Source organism: Oryza glaberrima, chromosome 8, assembly GCF_000147395.1.
Source record: "Oryza glaberrima chromosome 8, OglaRS2, whole genome shotgun sequence".
NCBI classification, from domain to species: Eukaryota; Viridiplantae; Streptophyta; class Magnoliopsida; order Poales; family Poaceae; genus Oryza; species Oryza glaberrima.
This window is the reverse complement of record NC_068333.1, coordinates 22,511,164-22,534,439: the sequence shown is the minus strand read 5'-3', so window position 1 is coordinate 22,534,439 and position 23,276 is coordinate 22,511,164. Positions and strand designations below refer to the sequence as shown.

The following is a 23,276-nucleotide window of genomic DNA, read 5'->3' as shown; positions in this document are numbered from 1 at the left end:
CACACACAACTTTTTAGTCAACTAAATACAAACTTCCAATTTCAACCCAAACTTTTAACTTTAGAAGGAACTAAACACAACCATAGTGTCCGAGGTTTTTTGCCTTTGGTTGGAGCTTAAAGATGACTCCTCCGTTGTTAGATTGAAATCCAACAGCCAGAAGCAGGTGACTGAAATAGAGGAGGATTTCAGTCACCCGAAGGCTAGCATTTCCATTTTTTTCCCCGAAGATCATCAAGTGATACCTTCACACTTAAAAAAGGGAAGCAAATATCAGACCATATATCCTCATACGCAACTAACAGAAGGATGGCTGTACAATTGATTTGTGGCAAAATGTTTACACCAGCAAACATGCTTTAGATAAGATCGACTTGTAAGTTTGAGGTATTTTGACGAAACCCAGTTAACGAATCCCTCTTTGACGATGGCATAATCCCAGATGCAGGCGTTGTGTTTAGGTGGTGCACAGGAACCCCCCTAAACTCATAATTTGTCACTAAAAACACTAGAATATACTGTTTTGCATTGAAATTTTCTAGATTTTCAATAGTAGTGCATCACCCTTATTTTGATGCCAACTCCGCCCCTGGATGCAGGAGATGGAGTGTCATGGAGAAGGGTAGATGGTACAAATTGTTTCCAGGCTGATCCATGGTTTAATGGGCCTGCGGTTTTCACTGTTGAGTCTTCTTCGGTAACGGTCAGTAAGCGGTAGAAAGTTCACAAACCAACCGTTTCTTCGCACACAACTGGCTGACTGACTTGACGAATTAACGACAACAAACAAAACCAAACAAGAAAACTGATCGACTTATGAAACATATAAACACACAGATTTTGTCGCATTCTTAAGTCATTACTCATTACCATCACAAACAAGTGAATTCTTAAGCACACTAAGCAGCATCCAGGAAACAGACACAAACAGTACTTTTCCCCCTAGAAGCAAAAGCAATGCTTCAGGGCAGGCTAGTCACGAAGACGCACAACGTTTTTTTTTCCTTGGTGGTGAACATCATCAATCGACCTTCAGTAGAGCTCCTTGTTCACGTCGTTGAAGTAGGGATGCTCCATGGCCTTCTTCGCAGAGATCCGCTTCGACGGCTCGTACTGCAGCATTTTCTGCAATCGAAAACAAGAACCATGTCAGGATTCAATTCAATTGATAACACCTTTCTTCCATTTTACGTTCATGATACAGTTTACACCTAACATTGTACATCGATTTTGAAGTAGAAGAAAATAATCAAGTATAGCAACGAGCAAAAGCAGCATAGTACAAACCTCAAGAAGATCAAGAGCATCAGCGTCGAGACCATGGACAAGATCAGACACTTTCGAGGGATTCCACTGGGGGTACTCGTGCCAGTTCGGTAGCTTGCTCACTCCTGGCCAAACTTGCTCATTTGGGGTGCCCAGCAACCTGGAACCAAACAATCAAGATAAATCACCACCATGAATACACGATTATACCCCTCAAGTATGCCAGCGAGCACAAAGAACAATTGATGAGGAAACAGGCACAGTACTTGAAAATGTGCAGAAGCTGCTGAACCTCGGAATCTCCAGCGAAAAGAGGTTGGTTAGTGGCCAACTCAGCTGCAATGCACAAGATATATCAACAATGTCAAGGCATGAATCCTGAAGAAATGATAATTTACAGTGGCCAAAATATCAGTTCACCGTACCAAAAATGCAGCCCACAGACCAGATGTCAACCGGAGTGGAGTAGTGTGCCGCGCCAAGAAGAACCTCGGGAGCCCTGTACCACAGCGTCAGGATCTGCGAAAAATAATCCATTCATCACAGTGAGATCCAAGAACAGAAATCACGCATGCGAAACAGATCACCAAGCAGATTAGAGACTGCTAGTAGTAGGATGTAGGAACCGGACCTCGTGGGTGTACTTCTTGAGAGGGACAGTGAACGAGCGGCTGAGCCCGAGGTCGGCGATCTTGAGCGCCATGGTCTTGCGGTCCATGAGCAGGTTATGCGGCTTGAGGTCACGGTGCAGCACACCGCGGCCATGGCAGAAAGCAACGCCCTTGCAGAGCTGGTACATCAGGATCTGCACAAGCGCATCCCCCATCAATCACCCCCATCGAACCAGACAAACACGGACGAGGCATTCACACAAACACCCCGCGTGCACGGGAAAAAAAAAAACAAGAAGAAGAACCCCTGATCCAGATCTGAAGCGATCGTAGCCGGATGGATACCTTGACGGTGGGCACGGGGATCTTCTGGAGATTCTGGCGGTGGGCGCGGATGAACTTCTTGAGGTCGGTGTCCATGTACTCGAAGACGAGGTAGAGGATGGTCTGGCCCTCCTTGTTCTGCCCCTGCTTGAGGTCCAGCAGGCGCACCACGTGCGAGTCCTGCGACAGCATCCGCAGCAGCGACACCTCCCTGAGCGCCGTCGGCGGCACGCCCTCGTCGTCCTCCGGCAGCCGCGTCTTCTTCAGCGCCACGATCCGCCCCGTCGCCTTCTCCCGCGCCTTGTACACCTTCCCGTACGTCCCCTCCCCGACCTTCTCCAGCTTCTCGTACAGGTCCATCGCCCGCAGCTCGCCCCCGTCCGTCGTCGTCGTCACCGGCGCCGCCGCCGCCTGGTGGTGGAGCGCCGCCATCTCTCTCTCGCTGGTTGGGTGGTGTGGAATGCGCGTGGATTTAGGGTTTGGTCGATTTGGGGGGGATTCGGGTGATCTTTTGTATCGGGGATAGCCGTTGGAGGGGACGCGCTCTAACGGGCGCTTTTTGAGATTTCAAATTTCGAATCGTGTGTACGCTTTTCCGCATGTGCGCGCCAATGGGCCGTCTCCATTCACACGGAAATGGGCCCAGGAAATATGTGGGCCGGGATTGTGTAGTGGGCCGTGTGAGATGAGAGAAGGGAGCCCAGATAGAATTTTTTTCATTTTTAAATTTTTATTTTTTAATATTTACAGAAATATTATAGCATCCAAAATATTTACAGAAATAGCCCATGCCGCCCAAGTGGAGGACGGCAAGGTGTGCGTATTTTGCACTGAGGTCCCTTGCAACCCTTGTAGAGGGCAGAAGGGGGTAAGTGCAATTTTCGCCCAGCCAAAAATGCATTTTTGGAGTTTATTTTCCATCTTGTCCGTCCCTGACATCACCCTGCCGCCCTTCTGTCTACTTTTGTAAATATTTTCGCCGGTATAATATTTATGTAAATATTAAAAAACAAAAATTTAAAAATGAAAAAAATTCGCCCAGATACTCCATGTGACGTGAATACGTGATCTTTTACGCTTGCTCTGATGGAAAGAGTGAAGCCAAGTATACGCCACTTTGATAACGTGGTATGTTGCGTCTAATAATCCGATTTTCACCTTCCAAAAAAACATATAATTCTGATATCTTACTGATATCCAAGTAGGGATGTAAATGGGGCGGGTTAAGCGGGGTTTTTCGCTTATTCCACTTCTGTTTATTTTTTCTTTAAATTTTATACTATCATGTGAAAAGTAATAAACTAGTAGTGGGTTTTTATATAGGTAGTGGAACTATCCATTTCCATCACTAGACCCAAGTCATGTATAGTGATGCTGATGCATAGTGATTATTTTTTGGGAATGTCTATATTCTAGGTGTCTGTAATTTAAAAAATTCCAGTCCCTTTTCTTATCCATGAATTCTCTTTCCAATAGTTTTTATTACTCCACTATTACTTATTTAAACAATGTACTTTTTCTCAGATAAAATGTTTAGCAAGAAACTACTATCCATAAACATGAACTTCGTTAAAAAAACAAAATTACACACAAACATATTTAAACTGGGATGTTAAAATGAACTAAAATATAGCAATGTGCAACTTTGGGTGATTGAAATTTTACAAAATTTTGGCCGCCTGAAATCTAACAAATACACCTGTTTTTTCTCCCTTAAAAATGCATAGAAAACAATGCTTATGACTTGCCACAACATAATTAGCTCATGTTGGCCTCGGCAAGGCCGCATCGTCAAAATCTCGGAATAATTGGTGTACATTTAGTTGGTTGAACTGATGACATGAATATACTGATTGATTTACAATTATAACGAAATACGTTGGTTTACAAAATGTTTTTCGTCCTCGCCTTGTTGGATGTTGTGTAGGATGCTCCTCTTTCATGTGAACCTGAATGACTGAACACACTGCAAATGAAAAACCTTCAGTGATCCATCCAGCAAACGACAGGCAAAAGAATTGCAAGATGAGCAAGATATCTGCTGGTTCCAGATGTTCAGTCCAAGATCTCACCTTCTCTATCTGAGCCCTGTACTTGTCTACATCCCCGTCCTCATCGATGTACTGCGAGACACCCACCAAGTTCAGCATATGAGAAGAAAATCTTTGCTACTAAAATCAATGTTCGTTGATCACACAATTGGCATGTTTGGGGGGAGTTTCTAACTGTTGCAGCTTTTCCCAAACAGTACAGTTTTTTGTTCAGATTCTGAGAAGTTAGAATCCAAAAAATGAAGTAGAAGCCAGAAGCTGTATTTCCTAGTTTTTTCAGATTTTCAGAATCTTAAGCTCCCTAAACAGGCCCAATGATCAGTTGAAACCTGATAGTGCATTGTTGTTGCTCACCTGGCCTGTCACCGTGTAGAGCCGGTTGTACCAGCCGTTGAACGCCATCCCGATGGCCGAGACAATGTGCCGGCGCTGCTCGCCGGGGTTCTGCAGCGTGTACTCGATGTAGTAAAACCCTGCACACGCAGATCAGCAGTAAGCAAACTCCATGTATGTCAGGATCGATCATTGATCATCAGTACGCAGGCAGCAAGGCACACACAAATGCTGCAAAGTGCAAACATTGTGGCATATGATGTCATTGTGCTCACCGTTGGCTGCCCTGGAGTTGATGAGCTTCGCGGCGACCCCCGGCGGCCGTTTCCAGCTCCTGTCCAGGCCGTTCACCTGCTCTTGCAGCCACAGCACCAAGTGAGACAGTGCGAGCTACTACTGCTGCTATTCTTATGTCTGAATTTTGGAAGCATGTTGCTGTGTCTGAATTTTGCTATGTACATTACAGTTTTGGGATAGCCAAACCGGCAAGAAGTGGGAGTGGATGCGTACCAGGGTCTCTGCGAAGGCGTCGACGTCGCCGAACGACTTGAGGCTGGTGAAATCGGGGCCGATTCCGGTGATGGCTACGCTGACTGATCAGAGGCAGACATCAAGATGCAGAAAAAGCTCGTGAATTCCCAGAGGAGAAAAAACAAAAGATTTGAATCTTGGAGACGCAGCACGACGCGACGCGACGGTGGATTCGTGTGCATCTGCATACCATTGGAGTCGGCGACTTGGTCAGGGTAGAACGCCGTGACGGACTTGAAGCCGCTGACCTCGCCGGCGCCGATCAGCCAGTCTGCACCAACAAGGAAGAGAACTATCTAGCTGCTCAGCTCTGCTCGCCTCCCAGTTCTGTGAGCTCAAGAATAACAAAGGGCGTGTTCTTTTCTAGTACAATTCTAGCTGATTAGATGCACGTAAAACGAGAAATATATTAACATATCTGTTTCATTTTTTAAAGCACCTTAAAAACTATATTTGAAGGAAAATACATCCCTCAAAACATTATTTTAAAAAGAAATTGTTAGCGTGTCGGGGATTGAACACGAGACATTGGGGTAGAGATCTGCATCTTTTAAAGCACATTCTACATAGAAATTTTTCACGGCGTTAACCGTTTGAAAAGCGTGCAAACAAAAGAAAAGGAGAAGTAACTAAGCTCAATTAGCTATTCATTCAGAACGCGCCCTAAGCTAAATCACCTTGTGGAATGGCGATGCTGAACTTGTTGGCCTCATCCTCGTACGTGCGGAACCCCTCCTGCAACTCTTGGCAACACACAAAAAGCTCCACAGGATAAGCACGGAATCAACCAGCAGAGGCCAAACAAGCAAACGTTGGATAAGATTGCAGTGGCTTGTGATAGGTGTCGCATTACCGGCGGTCGCGGCCACGGCGGCGACGGGCGCGGACGCCGCCGTCGCCGTGGAGAGGAGCACGCCGAGCAACGCCTCCCTCCGCCCCAGCCCTTCCACCCTGATCGACAACCACAATTCCACAACGGCAGGTAGCCAACCAGTTTAATCACCAATCAATCTGCGCGGCGCGGACGAACTGGAAATATGCGTGTGTGTCAAGGATGCGTACCGAGCAGCGGCGCCGCATCTGAGCGTCGTCGCTCGCCGCGGCTTGGCGGCGGCGGCGGCGGAGGAGGAGAGGCCACGGCAGAGATGGGTGGTTGTGGCGGTGGTGGTGGTGGTCACGGCGGCAGCCATGGCCGGCGCGGCGCGGGCGCTCTCTCTGCTTCGTCTGGTCGCTGCTGCCTGCCTTGCCACCGGTTTGCGTCGGGAGGAGGATATTTTGTTGTTGCGGTGGTCGACGGCTTTGTGGCTCGCGTCGCCGCGGCAGAGCAGGCGATGCGTGGTGGTCGAATTTTTTATATTTACATTTTTAAAAAAACTAGCTGGTGGCCCGCGCAATTGCGCGGCTAGCACCAATACAAAATTATCTATTTTTTACATATGATTTTACTTAAAATTTGTTAAATAACTATCTGTTAGAACATTGAAAGACCGACTTTATCATCCCGGTGCTTTTAATAGTCATGCTAATCACTACGCCTTATTTCTTTGTCATCGCTTTATTTACTTGCTCGATCTACTAATGCTTTCATTCATCCTTCCTAGAACCTCTACAAATTTGACCTTGTGATTTTAGAGTTCATTGTATTGTTGGGTTTCATTTTTATAATTTTTAGAAGTCTCGCCAAACGCCGCCACTATACTCCTCTTTGGCCCGTCCGCTGCCTCCCATTTTTATTATCGTTGAGATTTGAAAATCGAACATGATTATAATTGAGGGTTTTTTTTTTACTTTCTAGAAATCTCTCTAATCGTCGAGATTGTGCTGCTTAACGATCTGCTCGTCGTCCCTCCTCTTAATTATCATTGATATTCTATTCAAGGTTTTGTTTATAGTTTTTAGATGTCCCATCTACCTACATCACTCTAATTTTTTATGGGTCTATTCTCTCGTCTTTATTATAATTTGTCATTGTTGTGTTCTGTATGGACTATTTTTTTCAAAAATAAATATTTCTTATTGTGATATTTCTTTCATTTATAAATTGTAATCCTACTTGAACTCTTATAATTATTTTTTATTTACTTTACCACCCTCGGCATGCCCTCCTGTGGCAACTGCCTCCTATCTCATTTGTTTGCGCACGCTCACCTGCCCATTGCTTCTCTTCTTTGTCATCTCACTACACCGGTAAGATCCGTATTATTGATAGGATTTTTTTTATAGTTTTTTAAAAATTCCTGCAAGCCGTCGTTGAATGCCGCCTTATTTGCCGTGCCTTGGTAATATGTCTGTTTTCTTTTGATTAAATGTGGTTTTTTTAGCCCTGCAAATGTGAATTAATTCTTAGATAGAATATGGTGGAGAATTGATGATCGAACATTGCAGGCTGCCAAATACTGACCTTGATCTTGATGTCTTGATAATTTCTATACCTCATTATGTAATATTTGATATTTATAGTATTCTTTAACCACAAAATTATCTCCAAATGCAAGAAAAAATAGGAATATATTTTTGTCTTTCAATCTACAACCAACAAAACAATCAAACTTCTTACTTAACAAAATTTTGATCATACTAAACTTGCCTTTCAATGACATCGTGTGCGTGCGCGTGGGCGCGTGGCTGACTAAATCACGCGCTGCTGCGCAAGGAAAGGAGGCATTGGTTGGCTGAGTGAGTTTGATTGTTAGCTGGCAGGTCTCTTTTTTGGTTGTATGCGGTAAGTGCCAAGGAAACAGATTGATTTTCCTTTTTTTTTTGGGTAAGTTTCTTCAGGGACAAAAGTAACGTTGTCAGCCCTCTGTCCGGTTGGGCCATCACAGTCCGAACAAAATTTTTATTTTGCTGTATAGTATTTTTTTTTTACATAGTTTGAGTAGGATTTGTCATGTACTCTTTCTTACTTATACTATTCCGATCAATCTCAACGGTTAAACTATAAGTCTGTCATGATCTAGCGGTGTAGATTTTTTTCTTTTTCTTCGATTAATGTGGGAATTTTTAACCTCCCCAGCGAACGTGGTGCCTTCTTTTCGAGTTGTCTTAATAATATAATAGATAGATATTTAAAAAATAAATCCCCATTTCAAAGTTTTGTAAAACTATATTGCTCCCGAACTATCGTAGGATGGGGCATATAAATTGTCGTGTATGGTGAGCTATGTAACGTGGCACAAGGTGGGAAGGATGCACCGTGAAAATTTTGAAGATAACCCCTTCTCAGTCCTCCCGTAGGATGATTTATTTTGGTGACATTGATAATATTTTGTTGATGCATGGGACGCGTCATGACAATTTTGTACCTCCCCCTAAAAAAACTTGCAACAAATTTTTAGATACTCCCTTAAAAAAAACTTGCTTTCGAAGACAGCTTTCTAAATCGTTAAGAATTAATTTGCACCGATTTTTTAAGATGGGGATATATTATACCCGTTTTTTTTAGTGATTATTTAATCGGAAGCAAGAGATCAGGGCCCCGGTTTTATCCAGGGCGTCAAAAGTAGACTTGTTACTTTTCACCAACGTGTGTCCTGTTTGGTCTGGAAGGTACTAATGGGCTACGTTGGGCTCATATTGATTGGGCCGGAGCGGTAGTGTAGCGTAGGTGAGGCCCATATAAATTAGCTGAGACAGTAAGTGGCGGATAAAGTCTATTGTGCTTCCCTCATACAGTATATGATTAGCGTCCTTCGATTGTAAAACTGGTCATTGAGCCATGCTTAACTATTAAAATTGGGTTAACCGATCTTACATGGTTGTTTAAGGAGTGGTTTTAACTGACATAATGTTTACTTTGTCTTACAGATAGCTCGTGATGTCACCGCGCCATTTCGTTTTCGCCTACTCGAATCAGTCATACATTCAGGTAGCCGCTAGGCACAGGCCAGTAAAAATTCATAGGAGTGAATTTTCTGAAAGAATTCATAGGAGTAGTTACTAGTGAGCTATCCTAATTCTCCATGAATACACTTGAATGCATCCGTAAATGCATGCCGTTTCCTTTCTCAGGCAGAGAGGCAGGCAATTCATTTTTCTGAATTCCGAGACATGCACAAGTGCAGACTGAACACTGAAGAAAGGGACTCATCTAGTCTTGCATCTGCATCCCCCCCCCCCCCCCCCCCCCCCCCCCCGCGCCCGCGGCAATTCACCTTTGCAAGCATTCACTCAAACTGTAAAGCCACTGTTTGCTGTCTTTAGGGTGTGTTTAGTTCACGTCAAAATTGTGAGTTTGATTGAAATTGGAACGATGTGATGGAAAAGTTGAAAGTTTGTGTTTAGAAAAGTTTTGATGTGATGAAAAAGTTAAAAGTTTGAAGAAAAAGTTGGGAACTAAACCAGCCCTTAGAAAAGAACTTATTCACTCTTGTAGCTGTATTTTTACCTCCTCTAATAATTCGAAGCAACACAACTAATTTATGGGTAAAATTTTTATATCTGACTCTTAGAAATTTAAAAACCAATATTAAACCTCAAAATCAGTTTTGAAATTAGGTTTTAAAATTAAAATTCTGTGTGGCTGATAAGCCAGCAAATAAACAAGAAAAGTAGCCGATGAATCAGATAGGAAAAAAGAGCTGCTTTACACCATACCAGTATAAATGTGTATAATTGCAGGCTCGTCACAGTGGGCATTGTGCAGTGAAGATCCAAACCGAGAGGGGAAACGGTTGGGGCGTCTTTCTGAACCAGCAACCAACTGGTTGCAGAATTCAGAGAAAATGGCCCGTGTATATCTTCAGGATCTTGACCTGTTAGGTGACAATGTGGCCAAAGGCCACTGCAATGCAATTAACCTCTAGTGGCCAAAAATTGATTGTTAGGTCATGCAAGGGGGTCCAAACCCTACGATATTAGGGTGACTGTTTCATGAAAGCTGAAGAGGATTCGATAGATTTTAGAGAGGTCACATGGGGGAGAACTGTTTTCTTCTTCCTTTTCCCCCATTTTTTTTTACCTCCCCTTTTCTTTTTCTAGCTATAGTGTTGCTTTTGTTTTTCTCCCAATTGTTTTTTTTTGACATGACAAGACCTTTTTTCTTTCTGTTTGTTCAACAACCACTTATGATTGTTTGGAAATTTCGATTTGTTTTCTGTTGTTAATTGCTTACTAGATATGTGCATTTTTTTTTCTTACACTTCCACATCTCAATGGAAAAATGAGTATGCAGTTGGCTCCACCAAAAAGATGTGTTTCTTTGACAATAATGAGCGGGAATAGGTAGAGTCAAAAGGCATATTACTATCTTTTTTATACTTTCTAGTATTACGCCGTCGCCGAATTTCTGACTTGTTTGAATATCTGTACAATTTTCAGAATTTAAATACCTCCAATTTGGACTTCTCATACTGAAACTAGTCTGGTTTCTAAAAAAAAAATCTATTCATAATTGTTCTGTCCATCCATATAAAAAATTTTCTTGGTACCTTATTCTGCCTAACAGGCTAAAGTATTTCGCACACTGGTTTTCTTTTTCTTCTCAATTGGATGCATCCAGAAATGAAAAAAAAACTTCTCTGAATTTTTGTCACATTTCAGGATAAGCTTCGATCGACAAAGCTCGAGTAGAATAGTGTCACGCCGAAAAAGTCAGGGGCAAGTGGATATGCATAAAACTAATAAATGGTCGTATCCATCAGACAATTTGGAGGCTTGCGATTAACAAATCATTTTCATCAATACACCTGTTTATACGCAGCATCAGGAGCAAAGCAGGACGCATGTTCTCTGGCCGACGTGTCCCTGTTTTTTTTCCCCTTCTTCTCCATCTGTTTGTGTTTCCTCATGCTGTTAATTATGCAGAAAAGAGAAGAAATTAAGTGCAGGCGAAATCTGTAATTACATAATTATTCCAGGGTCTGAATTCTCAATGTGCTCATATGCTTTTGCACTTCTGTTTTGAACCGTTTTAATATGGTTTGCATGTCGCTGAGTTGAGTTTCCATTTTACTATCTGAACTTCATTGTCAGGTGTAGTGTGTGTTTAGTTCGCGTTAAAATTGAAAGTTTAGTTGAAATTAGAACGATGTGACGAAAAAGTTAAAAGTTTGTGTGTAAGAAAGTTTTGATGTGATGGAAAAGTTAAAAATTTGAAGAAAAAGTTTGGAACTAAACTCGGCCGTAATGTTTCAGACATTGTGGAAAAGTTTGCTTTGAAGAGCAGAGTGAGAAATTATTCAGAAGAAACTGATGTTGCAAACACGCATATATAGGTTTGAGTATATCCAGTTTTTGTCAGACAACCGTTTTCGTTATGCTTTTTGGGCCGAGAAATGGTAAGTATATTCTTGGTGATTCCATTTTATTTAAATCTGTATAAACCATTTCTTGAAGATAATATAAAATTGAACAAAGATTCAAGAGCTGGTGGCATGCAAACTGTGAAAATCCAAAACAGTGTACACATCACTTTTGTAGTTTCTTTGGGTTTATTCTCAAATTATTCTAAGTGGAGAGAGCAATCAAACTTGGTCTTAACCACCATTTTTCTTGAACCCATCGATGGATTTCAAACCAAACATTGGTCAAATGGCCTTATTTCCGTAGTCGACGGCATCACAAGTTACAAGTACAAGCATGCCAGATAATTAACAAGATAATACAAAAAGCACATGCTAATGGCCGAAAGTTAAGGAGGAAACGAGCAGGAGAAAGAAGAGGATTCTGCTGACTGCACATGGTTTACAAGTTAGATAAAGAAAAAAAATTAATTGTCTTGAGCGAAGATTACTTTATTCGATTAGTTAGCTAGCAAACCTTGCTATTCACTCAATCTCTGCTACTGACACTAACTTTTACAGTTCAAAATGTCCAAACAATTGAAAATTAACGTAGCACACCGAGGATAAAAAAAATAATTATGATGGAAGAATCAAGAACAGGGTTATTATGGAGAGGCAGCCGAAGTAAATTTCAGCAGAAGCATTCACTCTTTGCATTTGCAGCCACGGACTGTACTTTGCCGTATGCAATTAATTTTGATATTTAGCGAAGCTTAACTAACCTCTTTGTATTAGGATATGCATCTTTCAGAACCTCCCAACTTTGACCCATTGACCCTGACCTTCGCTTTGGTGATTGGACCACACATATTATTGGCTCTCATCAATGTTTCAAGGACTATTCCGTTATATAAAGATTCACTCCTATAAGCATTAATCATCAATAGGAACAGGAAATCAGGCATATTCCATTTGGAAAATCACATGATTTTGAGACTGGTTTCACAGAAACATTTTTAAATAAAGCTTTACAGGACTATAGCTTGAGAAGAATATAACAGGAAAAAAACACATCACACTACGTGTCAACACTACCATAACATTTAGAAAGATGCCTAGCACCATAGCCGACCGGCTAGCCGCTGCTAAGCATAACCAATTTATCGCCGAACCTATAACAAACCAACCGAATCTCCGAAATGACGCCACCAAGGAGGTAGCAATGTTAAGAATACCACCGCCGCCCACCCAAGGACTTGGACATGGTTAGTAAGGGAGAGGGAGGGGTCATACCAACGTCCTTAAAAAAATTGCAATGTTCAAATACATTGTCATGCTCGGCCTTGGAATAGGTTTCTTGAAAATGGGCTAAGTGCCTAATTACATATTTATAAGAGATGTTAACTATTTTTATAGTCTGAAAAATGCTGTTTGAAAATACTAAAAGTATTAGTTGTATATAAATAGCACTCTATCCGTTATTATAACCGTGTATAACAACTTCCTTGCTTATAAATCGGAAATGTAATGGACAAAAAGCTCCCTACCATCAATTTTCAAAGCGGAATATTCAGACCCCTTTTTTTTTTGGCCAATCTGGTCAAACAAAAACGTGCTATTATCATGGGGTGGTAATGCTTGCCAGTTGTTCATCTTGTTGGGGGTGGTGATTACTGGGACAATAGCTGTGGTTTAGGCCAATGGGCACAGTGGCCACCAGTGGGAACCACAGTGAGAGAAAAAAATTAACCAAAAAACAAAAAAAGAAGAGCAGAGGCAAGTAAGGCCAAAAGCTGAGAAAGGGGGGGATCTGAAAGCAAATATCACAAGTGCTGGGGTGCTGGGGTCAAATGAGGTAGACCCCCCGCAATCTGCATCCATGATCCATCTCCTTCTTCTTATCTGCTACAGCAATTATATATTTTTCTCCCCCAAGGCAATTTCGGCGTGCTTTACTTACCAGCTGCCTGTTTTTTCTTCTCTTTCCTTGAAAAAAAACCATCTTTATTTTTGTTAATTAGGGAAAAGAAAGAGTGCATGTGAAGTCAGGAGTAGGAGAGGTTGGAAAAAAATAGGGGGAAAAAAGGAGATATATATTGATGAAGGATAGTTGAGATATAAGCAAGAATTTGTGAGAGGCTAGTAGGTAACCAAAATCTCTGAACCTGTTCTTTCTCATGTGTGTTCTACTGGAGTGAGTTTGTGACATGTTTTCCTGCTCCTGAGCTTCATATTTTTTGGAGGAGTGTGAAAGTGTGCTTCTTTGTTTTCTTTTCATTTTGTGGAAATAATTTTTTTCCCTCTTGAGATTTTTTCTCTCTCTCTCTCTCTGCAACTGTTAGGTCTGAAACTGTGGCAATTTATTGCGTTTTGTCGCCTGCAAAATCCGGCGAAAAGAATGAGATCTGCAATTCCGGTGCTCCGTTTTTGATAAATCCTGAGCCAAAAGCCTAGTTTTTTTTTAACTCCATCCCCCTTTCTTGAGCTTTTCACCATTTCCCATCTCCAATTTCATCTTCTTCCTTCGGATAATTTTTCTTTTATTTGTGTTTTGTTTTCCATTTCGTTTCCTTCTTCTCTTCTACCTCGCGCTTTCTTCTGTAAAAATCTCTGGGTTTCTTGCGAGGAAGATCTCTCTCTCTTCTCTCTTTCAGCTCTGAGCAGCTAGGGTTTTATGGGATTTTGCAGGTTCCCAAATCCCTAGCCCTAATCTCCTCACGTGCTCGTGAGCTCTCATCGGTGGATACGAATTTCCGCGGCTTTGTGTTAGAGTTTTTGGTGATACAAGAAACGTGTTCTTGGCCATGGAGGTGAGGTCGGAGCAAGGGCTAATGGCGGGGAGGGATCTGTTCGGCATGCCGAAGAGCCCGCCGGCGGCGGCCGCGGCGCCGCCGCAGAGCGTGCGCATGGCGTACACCTCGGACGGCACCCCGGTGTTCGCCCCGGTGAGCGCCGCGGTCTCGGCGCCGCCGGGTTACCAGCCGGGTGGCGCCGCCGGTGGCAATGGCGCGGCGGCGCTGGCGGACTCCGGCGGGGAGCCCGTGGCCAAGAAGAAGCGCGGGCGGCCGAGGAAGTACGGACCCGACGGGTCCATGTCGCTGGGGTTGGTGACCTCGCCGACGGCCGCCGCGTCGACGCCGGTGGCGCAGGGCGTCCCAGGGCCGTTCTCGCCGACGCAGCCGAAGCCGCAGGCGAGCTTCTTGTCGTCGGTGTCGCCGGACGGGGTGAAGAAGCGTGGCCGGCCCAAGGGTTCTACCAACAAGCCGCGCATCGACGCCGTCGGTAAAATCTCCATCCCCATTAACATCTCCATATGCTCAAAGTTAATTAGGTTTTGCACCTTGCTATGGTCGAGTAGGTTTTTGTTGATAAGAAATTGAGGGGGAAAATGACTTTTTTCGCTTTGCGAATAATTGTTCTAGAAATCATTGAGAATATACTTGTTTTCAAACAGGGCTCAATGTGGCATTTTGGCACCGCTTAGAGTTTAGATCCACTGCATAGTTTGAAGAATGTACTACTAGTTCATAGGGCCAAACTAAAATATTCTTTTGACAAGTTTATCTTCCATTCATTGAGTGATTCTAGTGTTTATGTCTAGTCGACGCAGTTTAATGTGGAGTTGTTTTTCTGTCAAATTATTGAGCATCTGCTTTATTCTATTCTAAAGTTGTTTTGTATCCATCTTTTTGACCTATTAATGTGAAATCGATGTGTGTTGACTTCATATTTGTTGAAGTTTCTATCTTTCGCATAATTAATCCTAATTTGGAGTTCTCTTGTAGGATCAGCGGGAGTTGGATTTACACCACACGTTATTACAGTTCTAGCTGGAGAGGTATAGTATGCTATCTTACACTTGGTCTTTTGGTTGCTCTTGGAATGTGTATTCAGATTTTTTTTTATTTGCATAAAAGTATTCAGATTTTCTTTTCTGGGCTCTGTTTGCATGCCCCTAATTTACCTTTGGAATTTCCAGTTTCACTTTGATGGTGGTGTTTCTGTTTTTCTCTCTGAAGTTTGGTTCTAATATTTTGGAAGCTCAAGCTTGTAACGATTTTGTGCTAAGGGTAGTGTCAATGATTGTTTTTAGTAGGAAAGATACTGCAAATCTGCAATAAATTGATGTAAGCATCACATTGTGATAATGTGAGTGTAGGGTACTTTGGCACAAAATCATGTATTGACTACTTTGGTACATTGAGATTATGTTCAATCCTGTATTTTTAGTTTTATCATCCTCACATTTCGGGCCTTTGAATCTTATTCAATCTTCATCGTCTTAGATAAACTATATCAAATTACCATTTACCATTACCTATTTCATTGGACACAAAGTCCTGTCTGAAAATCAAATCGATGTAATCTTGGTTATGTTTTGATGTGCTTCTTTAGAAATATTATAGTTTGAACATAATCCATGTTTTTTTTTTATGGTTCCTTATGATGCTGTTTTTGCTCTGAGTAAATTCTTTCATTCTATGGATAACTTAGCGAATAGTGATGCTACAGTGCCATTTTGTCTTGGTGAGTAAAATATGTTGACAAGGTTTATACAGAACTAATGAAAAAAAAAATCATGATCCCTTCTTTCAGGATGTGTCTGCAAAGATTATGTCGTTTGCTCAGCATGGAAATCGTGCGGTTTGTGTTCTTTCGGCAAATGGTGCCATATCAAATGTAACACTTCGCCAAACTGCTACTTCAGGTGGAACAGTAACATATGAGGTTTGTACTATTATCCAGTAGAAATTAACACGGTATAAAGGCAATTCTCTCTGCAAACAGATACCATACTGTTAGCTGGTGCTATCACCATTCATGTGATTTTAGATGAAAAATTATGCATAAGGCGCATAAATTTACAGCCAAGTTGCAGATATGCTGTTTATTAGCAATGTACAATATGCTGATCACGAATGTTGATTGTGATACCTCCTTGATTTCTCACAACAGGGCCGATTCGAGATACTATCGCTGTCTGGTTCTTTCCTTCTAACCGACCATGGAGGCCAGCGTAGTCGAACTGGGGGACTCAGTGTTTCACTGGCTGGTCCTGATGGTCGTCTGTTGGGAGGCGGTGTTGCCGGACTTCTCATAGCAGCTACTCCAGTCCAGGTATGGTTTTATCCCCTGCAATGGCCCCCAACCTTATTTATTGGATTCTGTATGTATATCTTGCTGTACAACATCTGCTTGATATTCTTGAAATCAGCTGCATTTTCCCCCATCTTCTCCCAGTTATCAAAAATGTTTTTTTCCCTGAACTAGATTCACTGTCCTGCAAGTAGTTTTACATCACTGCAGCTTTTACCTCAATTTTTTTTTTTTAAAAAGCACATAATGATATGCTCCAACCATGATTTGCTCCTTCGTTGTTTGCTTAACTGAATTTTACTAGACTAATATTCTGATTATCACTATTACTCCTACAATCTGTAGATTGTGGTTGGAAGCTTCAATTCTGAAGGGAAAAAGGAGCCAAAGCAGCATGCTCATTCAGAACCCGCATCCACGCCATCGAAAGCCGTGCCGACGGCCGGGATGGGGCCCAACAGCCCACCTTCAAGAGGCACATTGAGTGAATCCTCAGGTGGAGCTGGAAGCCCATTGCATCCAGGCATTGCTCCTCCCAGCAGCAACAGCCAGCCGCCATTCTTGTCTAGCATGCCATGGAAATGAAATGAGACCTTTTCATCCTTCACCAAACCTGGACTCTGAATCTCTGATAGACTTTGTCGATGAACTGCATCTTCTGCCAGAAAGTAGTAGCAACCGTTGCCACACGTTTTCTCTAACTAGCTCCTATGATGTAGTGTAAATCTGAAGTTTAATTAGGGGAGAATTTGTAGCTGGTAAGTGTAGCTGTCGTGTAGGTTTCACCCTGGATTTATTATGTATTAAGTAGGTAGTGGTATCTTGAGAGACATGATCATGTTATCCTAATGTCCTATATGCAATGTTATCAAAGATTATTGTTATTATTATGGCCTCTAGTTACATCAAATTTTCTCATGGGTTCATGCATTTCAATGGATGAAAAAAAAAAGAAATAGAAAAAGGCTTGCCTAGAATGAATTGCACAATTAGCAAGAGGCAGCTGCATCGAGATTATCATGTAGAAGTCGCTTCTGAGTGGCACCAAACGTTAACATTTACCTATTGACAGTATATTTCGGATTCAACAAAGCACATAGCTCAATGATCTAATTTGCTATTTGTGCAATCAATGCAATGCCCGGACCGGAAGCATCTCAAGAATCTCATCAACTAGCAAAATGAAACCTGTGCTTGATTTTTTTTCTTAAAAAAGGGGTTAATTAATCCGGATTAGTACATCAATTGGGTAATGCTCCAGCAAAAACATTTTATTGAAATATACAACTACAAGAGAATTGTTTACCGCGCGGTCTCAAAATTAATAAACAAAAAAAATATTGCTTGCCGTTGCGTAGAACAGTACAACTTCAGTTAGTACAAGCATGCTGTTGAGTGTGAAGTCGGTGTTGACTCTCAACTCTCAAGAAAGCTTGGTTGCGATATCCTGACAACATATTCTAGTTACCACTTGAATTTGATGCTGCATTCGTTCTTCCATGGGGATGATTTTCAGATTTTTCAAGTAAACCACGTGTTCCTATCCATGTTACACAGCATGATCTGTGGAGCGTGCAGATGCTAATGTTCTTTTCTCAAGAAAATCCGGTTGACAACATCCAGCGGCAGCGCGTAGGCAGGGTCCATGGGTTTCACTCCAGGGTACTCCATCAGTGAAAGCCCTGCTTGCAAAAAGGGCCAACTGAATCCGCTAAGGGACTATAGTTTCAATTTATTCACGCACTATAATATATCGCTATGATAAGAACTGCGGTTAGAAATATAAACACCTGCAACTCCAAAGTATGTGTGGTAGATATCTACCGCATTATCTGGTCTATCTGAAATTCCACCATTTTCCTTGTCCTACCAATGAACAAGATTATATATTTAAAAAATGTAAATGGAAAGACTGGGAACAGGAGACAGATATTTTTATTTGATTAATGGACACATGGTTACACAAATATCAGATGCAAGATTTCAAGCATGTACCTGGCAATTTAGTATGAATTTTGCAAGTTTGTCCTTGTCAATCCAGTGCACTCTATCAATCATTATCAAGCTTGAGAGCACCCACCAGGAGTAGCACACCTAGAGGTAGCAGTTCAGTCAAATCTATAGTGCCATGATATAATGAGGAATAAAGACAGGCACACTCTGAAAAACGGGCAGTCAATCTCACATCAGCAAGTTTCTCAGGCCGTCCATTGAGCCCTCCCTCTTTGCACTGACGCTCACAAAGCCACCATCCAAGGAGATCTCTATCAATGTGATGCAACGAGCCAGTGATTGCGAGAGCGCCAACACAACAAAATACTGCATGAAAATATATATCCATGACATTCAGGTTGTCTGACAACTATGAAGTGATAGCACTCATAAAATAAAATGGGTTTAGGGCAACCTTGTCAGGAAATGCAAATTTCAGATCATTATAGGAATAACTAAATTTAAGACAATGTTATGGCATGTCAATTGAAATTTCACAAAAAAAATATAGGATTAGCAAGTTAACAAGTTATAACAGTAAACTTCATATTTTTCTGAACGAACTGCTTATAGTAATATACATTTGTGATAACTTAATTTTAGTGCTAACTGAAACCCAGAAATATTTCATAGACCGTGCATTCCAGAATTAGCAATACCATTCTTGCTGTTCTTTTATAATATTGGTGGGAATATAGATGATCTTTCTTGATATTATATAATCATCCTAAAGCATCAATTAACTTCTAGTTCTACTTAGGTACCATAAAAAACAGGACATATAGCAAACAAGAAAAGACATACTCTGCCCAGCGTGTGATTCACCTCCTGGCATAGCTCCAAATCCACCATCCAAGTTCTTACAGCTTACAATATAATCAACAGCTTTTTGCACATTAATTTTTTCCAGCCGATGCAGCAAAGAGAGGGTGCATATTGCAATGTATGAGAATCTACAAACAATAGGTTAGGCTTGCATTAGTAGATCATACAAAAGTTGTGTTGAAAGTTCAGAGCACAGAGATGGGATATCAAAAGGATTTTACCTAGTGTCCACTTCACCCCAAATATCACCAGAAAATGATCCATCTTCATTTTGAAGCCCAGCAATGTCTGACATGATTTAAATAGGAAAAAAAGGGAACCAGATCTCAAGCTGAGGATGCAGTAGTCCAATTTACATAACAAACTACAGGACTGTGCAATCCTCAATTTCATATTGGATAACATGCCACAATTCATTGTATGTGGTAAGGGAACAAGTAAGTCGATGCAGGAATGAAATATCCAAGACAGAGGGAACTAGGCTATACACTGTATTTTACTTTGAAGTATAGCTGATACTCTCATCAAGTCTGACAGTAAGCTGATTTCAGGATCAACAGGTTAGCAGCTGAAATACACTGTTTCTTATGAGAAGCAAAAATAGATTGATAACTTAGTGACAGATTTATAGGCAAAACCACAAAAGCATGATGCAAGGAGATATATTTCCGCCATCACGATATCTTGGTCTTTCGCATTCTGATTTCGTTTTTTGGATCAGTCTCATGGATCTTGGTTCAGGCAGTAAAGCGAGTTAACACAATCCAATTTAATCGTGCCATATCATCTATTATCCTCTAAGTAGAATATTCACACATACTGCAGCACATTAGTACTAGTGCAGTCTACAAACTTGCTATCCTGTACTTACTGGTTAGTGAGGATCTAGAGGACAATAAATACTTCTGTGACGCGAGCGTACACTTCTCTTAAGCAAAATCTATTGTCACTGAATGAGGGATGAATTTTCCCATTATTAAGAAAACTGAATGCATAGCATCCTTAAGCTACACCTTTCGTACTATCCAAACTTGCGAATTCATGCAAAACAGTCAGCCTCAAAGTAAAGTTGCAGGATTGACTAGATTCATTTGGACATTGATAACCTAATGTTTGCACAAGCATGATGAACCTCACTCAAGATCTAGTAGTGAAGGATACAATCAGCAACCTTATTGACATCGAGAGCGTCAAGCCGATCAAAGAGGCACAGGACCTGCACGGCGCTGAGCGTGTAGAGGACATGCGCGTCGTGCCCAACGTTTCCCCCGAATCCACCTGCAACACCCAAATCCGAAGATGAACCAAACGCACAGATCAAGTCAAGAACACACATCTCCTCTCAAGGATCCAAAGACCACCACCACCAACAACAATCAATCAATCAATCAATCAATTCCACCCCCTCCTTCTCGTGGTACCGGATTCCGGGTGGTAGCAGGACATGATCCACTCGATGACCTCGTCGGCTTCCACGGCGCGGAGCTTGTGGAGGAGGTCGAGCGTGGTGAGGCCCCAGTACGCGCCGTTGAGCCGGATGTGCTCCATCACCAGCGACTCGAACGAGTCCTTCCTCTGCATCACAGCAGCAGCGAAGACCATCCAATCAGAATCAGCCGCTGCATCGAGCAGAGCGAGAGGCGGCCTACCTTCTCCACGGTGACGATGTAGCGGACGTGCTTCTCCGCCGCCAGCTCCCCTCCATCCCCCATGGCTGCGCCGGCTGGACCAGAAGCTTCGCGAGGGCGGCGGCGGAGGCGGCGACGGCGAGGAGAGCGGTGTCGCGAACGACGGCGGCGGCGGCCGGTGGGTGATTGGTTGGGCCGCGGAAAAGTAAGCGAAATGGTGGGATAAGATGGGCCGGAAATGGGCCTCAACTTTTCCGTGCTATCTGCGCCCGAGGCCCAACTGCTTGATAAGGAGAGCACCTTGTTTGGAACATATGAGAATATTTTTTCCCAATTAATAGAAAATTATTTTTTTCTCTATAGTTTAATAAACTCTATGCAAAATTAATCTGATCATCATTCTAACTTTCTGCCTCTTCCGTTTCTTCTTAATGTATGAAATTTTTAACCTTTTGGTTTACGTTTGATTATTTGTATTATATTTTTCTTACATAATTATCATTCATTTTGTTCTGGTTTGTTTTATCATTAAAGATACTTTGAACATGAGTAATACTCCTATATTTCTAAATTTGAAAAAGAATGATTTAAACAATCAAAATTATGTCTAAAATTCAACAACATCATACATTAAAAATAATCAGATGGAGTAGATGGCTAAAATTCGGTGCATTTAAAGTCTCACGTGTTTTTCAGGTTCTTAACAACAAATCAAATCAAGCATTTGGTTGTTTTTTTTATAGATGAAGCATTAATTTGTTTCCCTTGATGCCACAAACTTAACAAATCTTTTTGCCTGCAGAACATTTTACATCTGCATGCCTCACCATTTCACCTCCCCAAACCAAAGGAGAAAAACAAAAAGCTAGCAACTGCGATCGAGATCATGTACACCAATGGAAGAAGATCGAAGTGGAGATCACTACATATCTAAGGTAAACTACGCAGCATTATCCCAGCACAGTCAGGCAAGCTAGGTTCAGTCGCCGACTCGCCGCCGGTGGCTTTGGATATCAGTAGCTCAGAAGAAGGTGTGGTAGTAGTTGTTGGCCGCCATGAGGCTGCCGGCGGCGTAGGCGCTGAGCAGCTCGTTCCTCGGCGACCATGGCTCCGCCCTGAGCCCCACCCTCCTGAGCGCCTTGAGGATCTTGCTCCGGTTCGCGTACCCGGTCACCACCACCTTCTGCAGGCTCCCCTCCACCTCCACCCTCTCCACCCCTGCACACATTGTTCAGACATGCATTCTTCAGAGTTCAGACATTCCCATCATTGCAGCCACAGGCAATGATCGAGCTAGGTTAAGACCATTCATATTTATTCATTCATTCATTCATGGCTTTGGGAAAGAAAGAAAGGGAGAAAGAGAGAGGAAGAGATCTGCGACATGGCTACAGCGAAATGCAGAGACAAAGATGAGGTTTCTGGGGGGGCTAGCCTTGCTAGCTAGCTACATCTGGCTGCTGGATGCTGGTCTTTAGTTTTTTTTTTCTCTTCTGGTTTTTTTACCTTTCACTTTGGACAGGCATTTTCGTACCCTCTTCTCATGCAGTGCCACCATCTCCACTTTCAGCTCGGTGCTCTGCACGCATGGCAAAAACTAATTAATCATCAGTATAATTAAGTTTGCATCACATCCATTGATCATGCAAGAGGCAGTAATATCCAAGAATTAATTCACATTCTTTTTTTATTTATTTTTGCATGTAGGAGATATTATTGAAACAGATCAGAGAAGTTGTAGTTGTCTTTTTCATGTGTATACTGTGTATTGTTACTGTAAGATGGGGTAGGATAGATACAGTAACAGATTAAATATGGTTCTGATCATTTGAGTGCAATGTACAGTTCTACATGCTGCTATTCTACTTTTCTGTCTGAAATGTTTCTGATTTCTGCAATGTACAGTACAAGGACAGATGATGATTAAAAGGTACATGCAGATGCACACGATATTTCATATCATTTCATCATGCAGATCGACAAGCAGAAGCTCACTATATGATGGCATGCATCATTCTCAAGAGAGACAACAACCGTACCTAGCTAGCTATGATAAGGCTATGAACCTGACTGAATTATCAACTAAACATTAAAGCATTCTCAAACAAATAACACACATTCAGACCATGCATGGATGGATTTTCAACAAGCAAAAACTAACCTCCATGGATGAACAATCGATCTTACACAATTGTCGGTTCCTCGATCGGCGCGACGGTGCGGAGGAAGAAGAAGAAGAAGAAGATCGAATTAGAGGGAGAATGATGATGAGGACGGCGCAGGGCTCTTATAGCAGAAGAGAGAAAGACCCACGAGAAGAAGCTATAAGGCGTAGCAACAAAGGCACAAAAGAGGCACCGGCAGGATGTGATGAATGGGAAAGGTTAAAGACGG

The 23,276-nt window shown here is 42.1% G+C and overlaps 5 protein-coding genes across 5 annotated transcripts; 1 reads left to right on the top strand and 4 right to left on the bottom strand.

The window, feature by feature from the left end:
- Positions 1-838: 838 nt before the first annotated feature.
- Positions 839-2,692, bottom strand: LOC127782413 (cyclin-dependent kinase B2-1). The gene is made up of 6 exons (XM_052309594.1): positions 2,223-2,692; positions 1,898-2,071; positions 1,692-1,785; positions 1,533-1,602; positions 1,288-1,426; positions 839-1,125 (listed from the first exon to the last, which is right to left on the bottom strand). The coding sequence occupies exons 1-6, from the start codon at positions 2,631-2,633 to the stop codon at positions 1,033-1,035; spliced, it is 981 nt and encodes a 326-aa protein (XP_052165554.1). The 5' UTR covers positions 2,634-2,692; the 3' UTR covers positions 839-1,032.
- A 1,141-nt stretch (positions 2,693-3,833) lies between these two features.
- LOC127782416 (psbP domain-containing protein 3, chloroplastic) lies at positions 3,834-6,431 on the bottom strand. The gene is made up of 9 exons (XM_052309598.1): positions 6,179-6,431; positions 5,970-6,067; positions 5,794-5,859; positions 5,307-5,387; positions 5,096-5,178; positions 4,861-4,936; positions 4,607-4,725; positions 4,274-4,324; positions 3,834-4,167 (listed from the first exon to the last, which is right to left on the bottom strand). The coding sequence occupies exons 1-9, from the start codon at positions 6,304-6,306 to the stop codon at positions 4,141-4,143; spliced, it is 729 nt and encodes a 242-aa protein (XP_052165558.1). The 5' UTR covers positions 6,307-6,431; the 3' UTR covers positions 3,834-4,140.
- Positions 6,432-13,263: 6,832 nt separating this feature from the next.
- On the top strand, positions 13,264-17,324 carry LOC127782406 (AT-hook motif nuclear-localized protein 10). Its single transcript, XM_052309588.1, has 6 exons — positions 13,264-13,486; positions 14,029-14,622; positions 15,126-15,178; positions 15,937-16,068; positions 16,297-16,458; positions 16,783-17,324. The coding sequence occupies exons 2-6, from the start codon at positions 14,145-14,147 to the stop codon at positions 17,020-17,022; spliced, it is 1,065 nt and encodes a 354-aa protein (XP_052165548.1). The 5' UTR covers positions 13,264-13,486; positions 14,029-14,144; the 3' UTR covers positions 17,023-17,324.
- Positions 17,325-17,682: 358 nt separating this feature from the next.
- On the bottom strand, positions 17,683-21,080 carry LOC127782414 (geranylgeranyl transferase type-2 subunit beta 1). The gene is made up of 9 exons (XM_052309595.1): positions 20,904-21,080; positions 20,676-20,829; positions 20,416-20,532; positions 19,476-19,542; positions 19,234-19,382; positions 18,623-18,756; positions 18,433-18,531; positions 18,228-18,303; positions 17,683-18,119 (listed from the first exon to the last, which is right to left on the bottom strand). Exons 1-9 carry the CDS (start codon positions 20,964-20,966, stop codon positions 18,019-18,021), a joined length of 960 nt encoding a protein of 319 aa, XP_052165555.1. The 5' UTR covers positions 20,967-21,080; the 3' UTR covers positions 17,683-18,018.
- A 473-nt stretch (positions 21,081-21,553) lies between these two features.
- Positions 21,554-23,156, bottom strand: LOC127782420 (heavy metal-associated isoprenylated plant protein 28-like). The gene is made up of 3 exons (XM_052309602.1): positions 23,044-23,156; positions 22,389-22,461; positions 21,554-22,100 (listed from the first exon to the last, which is right to left on the bottom strand). Exons 1-3 carry the CDS (start codon positions 23,047-23,049, stop codon positions 21,904-21,906), a joined length of 276 nt encoding a protein of 91 aa, XP_052165562.1. The 5' UTR covers positions 23,050-23,156; the 3' UTR covers positions 21,554-21,903.
- Between the last annotated feature and the right edge of the window lie 120 nt (positions 23,157-23,276).

Bases quoted from the DNA above. Each gene is read 5' to 3' on its own strand.
- LOC127782414 (XM_052309595.1), bottom strand. From the start codon at position 20,966: ATGGGGGATGGAGGGGAGCTGGCGGCGGAGAAGCACGTCCGCTACATC. The intron at 20,533-20,675 runs GTACCACGAGAA...TGGGTGTTGCAG, and splicing joins CTGCTACCACCCGGAATCCG to GTGGATTCGGGGGAAACGTT. The intron at 18,304-18,432 runs GTACATGCTTGA...GTTCATTGGTAG, and splicing joins AATTCATACTAAATTGCCAG to GACAAGGAAAATGGTGGAAT.
- LOC127782420 (XM_052309602.1), bottom strand. The intron at 22,101-22,388 runs GTAAAAAAACCA...CAATGTGTGCAG, and splicing joins ATGCCTGTCCAAAGTGAAAG to GGGTGGAGAGGGTGGAGGTG.
- LOC127782413 (XM_052309594.1), bottom strand. From the start codon at position 2,633: ATGGCGGCGCTCCACCACCAGGCGGCGGCGGCGCCGGTGACGACGACG. The intron at 1,603-1,691 runs GTACGGTGAACT...TGTGCATTGCAG, and splicing joins GTCTGTGGGCTGCATTTTTG to CTGAGTTGGCCACTAACCAA. The intron at 1,427-1,532 runs GTACTGTGCCTG...GTTTGGTTCCAG, and splicing joins CAGCTTCTGCACATTTTCAA to GTTGCTGGGCACCCCAAATG.
- LOC127782416 (XM_052309598.1), bottom strand. From the start codon at position 6,306: ATGGCTGCCGCCGTGACCACCACCACCACCGCCACAACCACCCATCTC. The intron at 4,937-5,095 runs GTACGCATCCAC...CTGCAAGAGCAG, and splicing joins ACGCCTTCGCAGAGACCCTG to GTGAACGGCCTGGACAGGAG. The intron at 4,168-4,273 runs GTGAGATCTTGG...TTTCATTTGCAG, and splicing joins ACAGGGCTCAGATAGAGAAG to TGTGTTCAGTCATTCAGGTT.
- LOC127782406 (XM_052309588.1), top strand. From the start codon at position 14,145: ATGGAGGTGAGGTCGGAGCAAGGGCTAATGGCGGGGAGGGATCTGTTC. The intron at 14,623-15,125 runs GTAAAATCTCCA...GTTCTCTTGTAG, and splicing joins GCCGCGCATCGACGCCGTCG to GATCAGCGGGAGTTGGATTT. The intron at 16,069-16,296 runs GTTTGTACTATT...TTCTCACAACAG, and splicing joins GTGGAACAGTAACATATGAG to GGCCGATTCGAGATACTATC.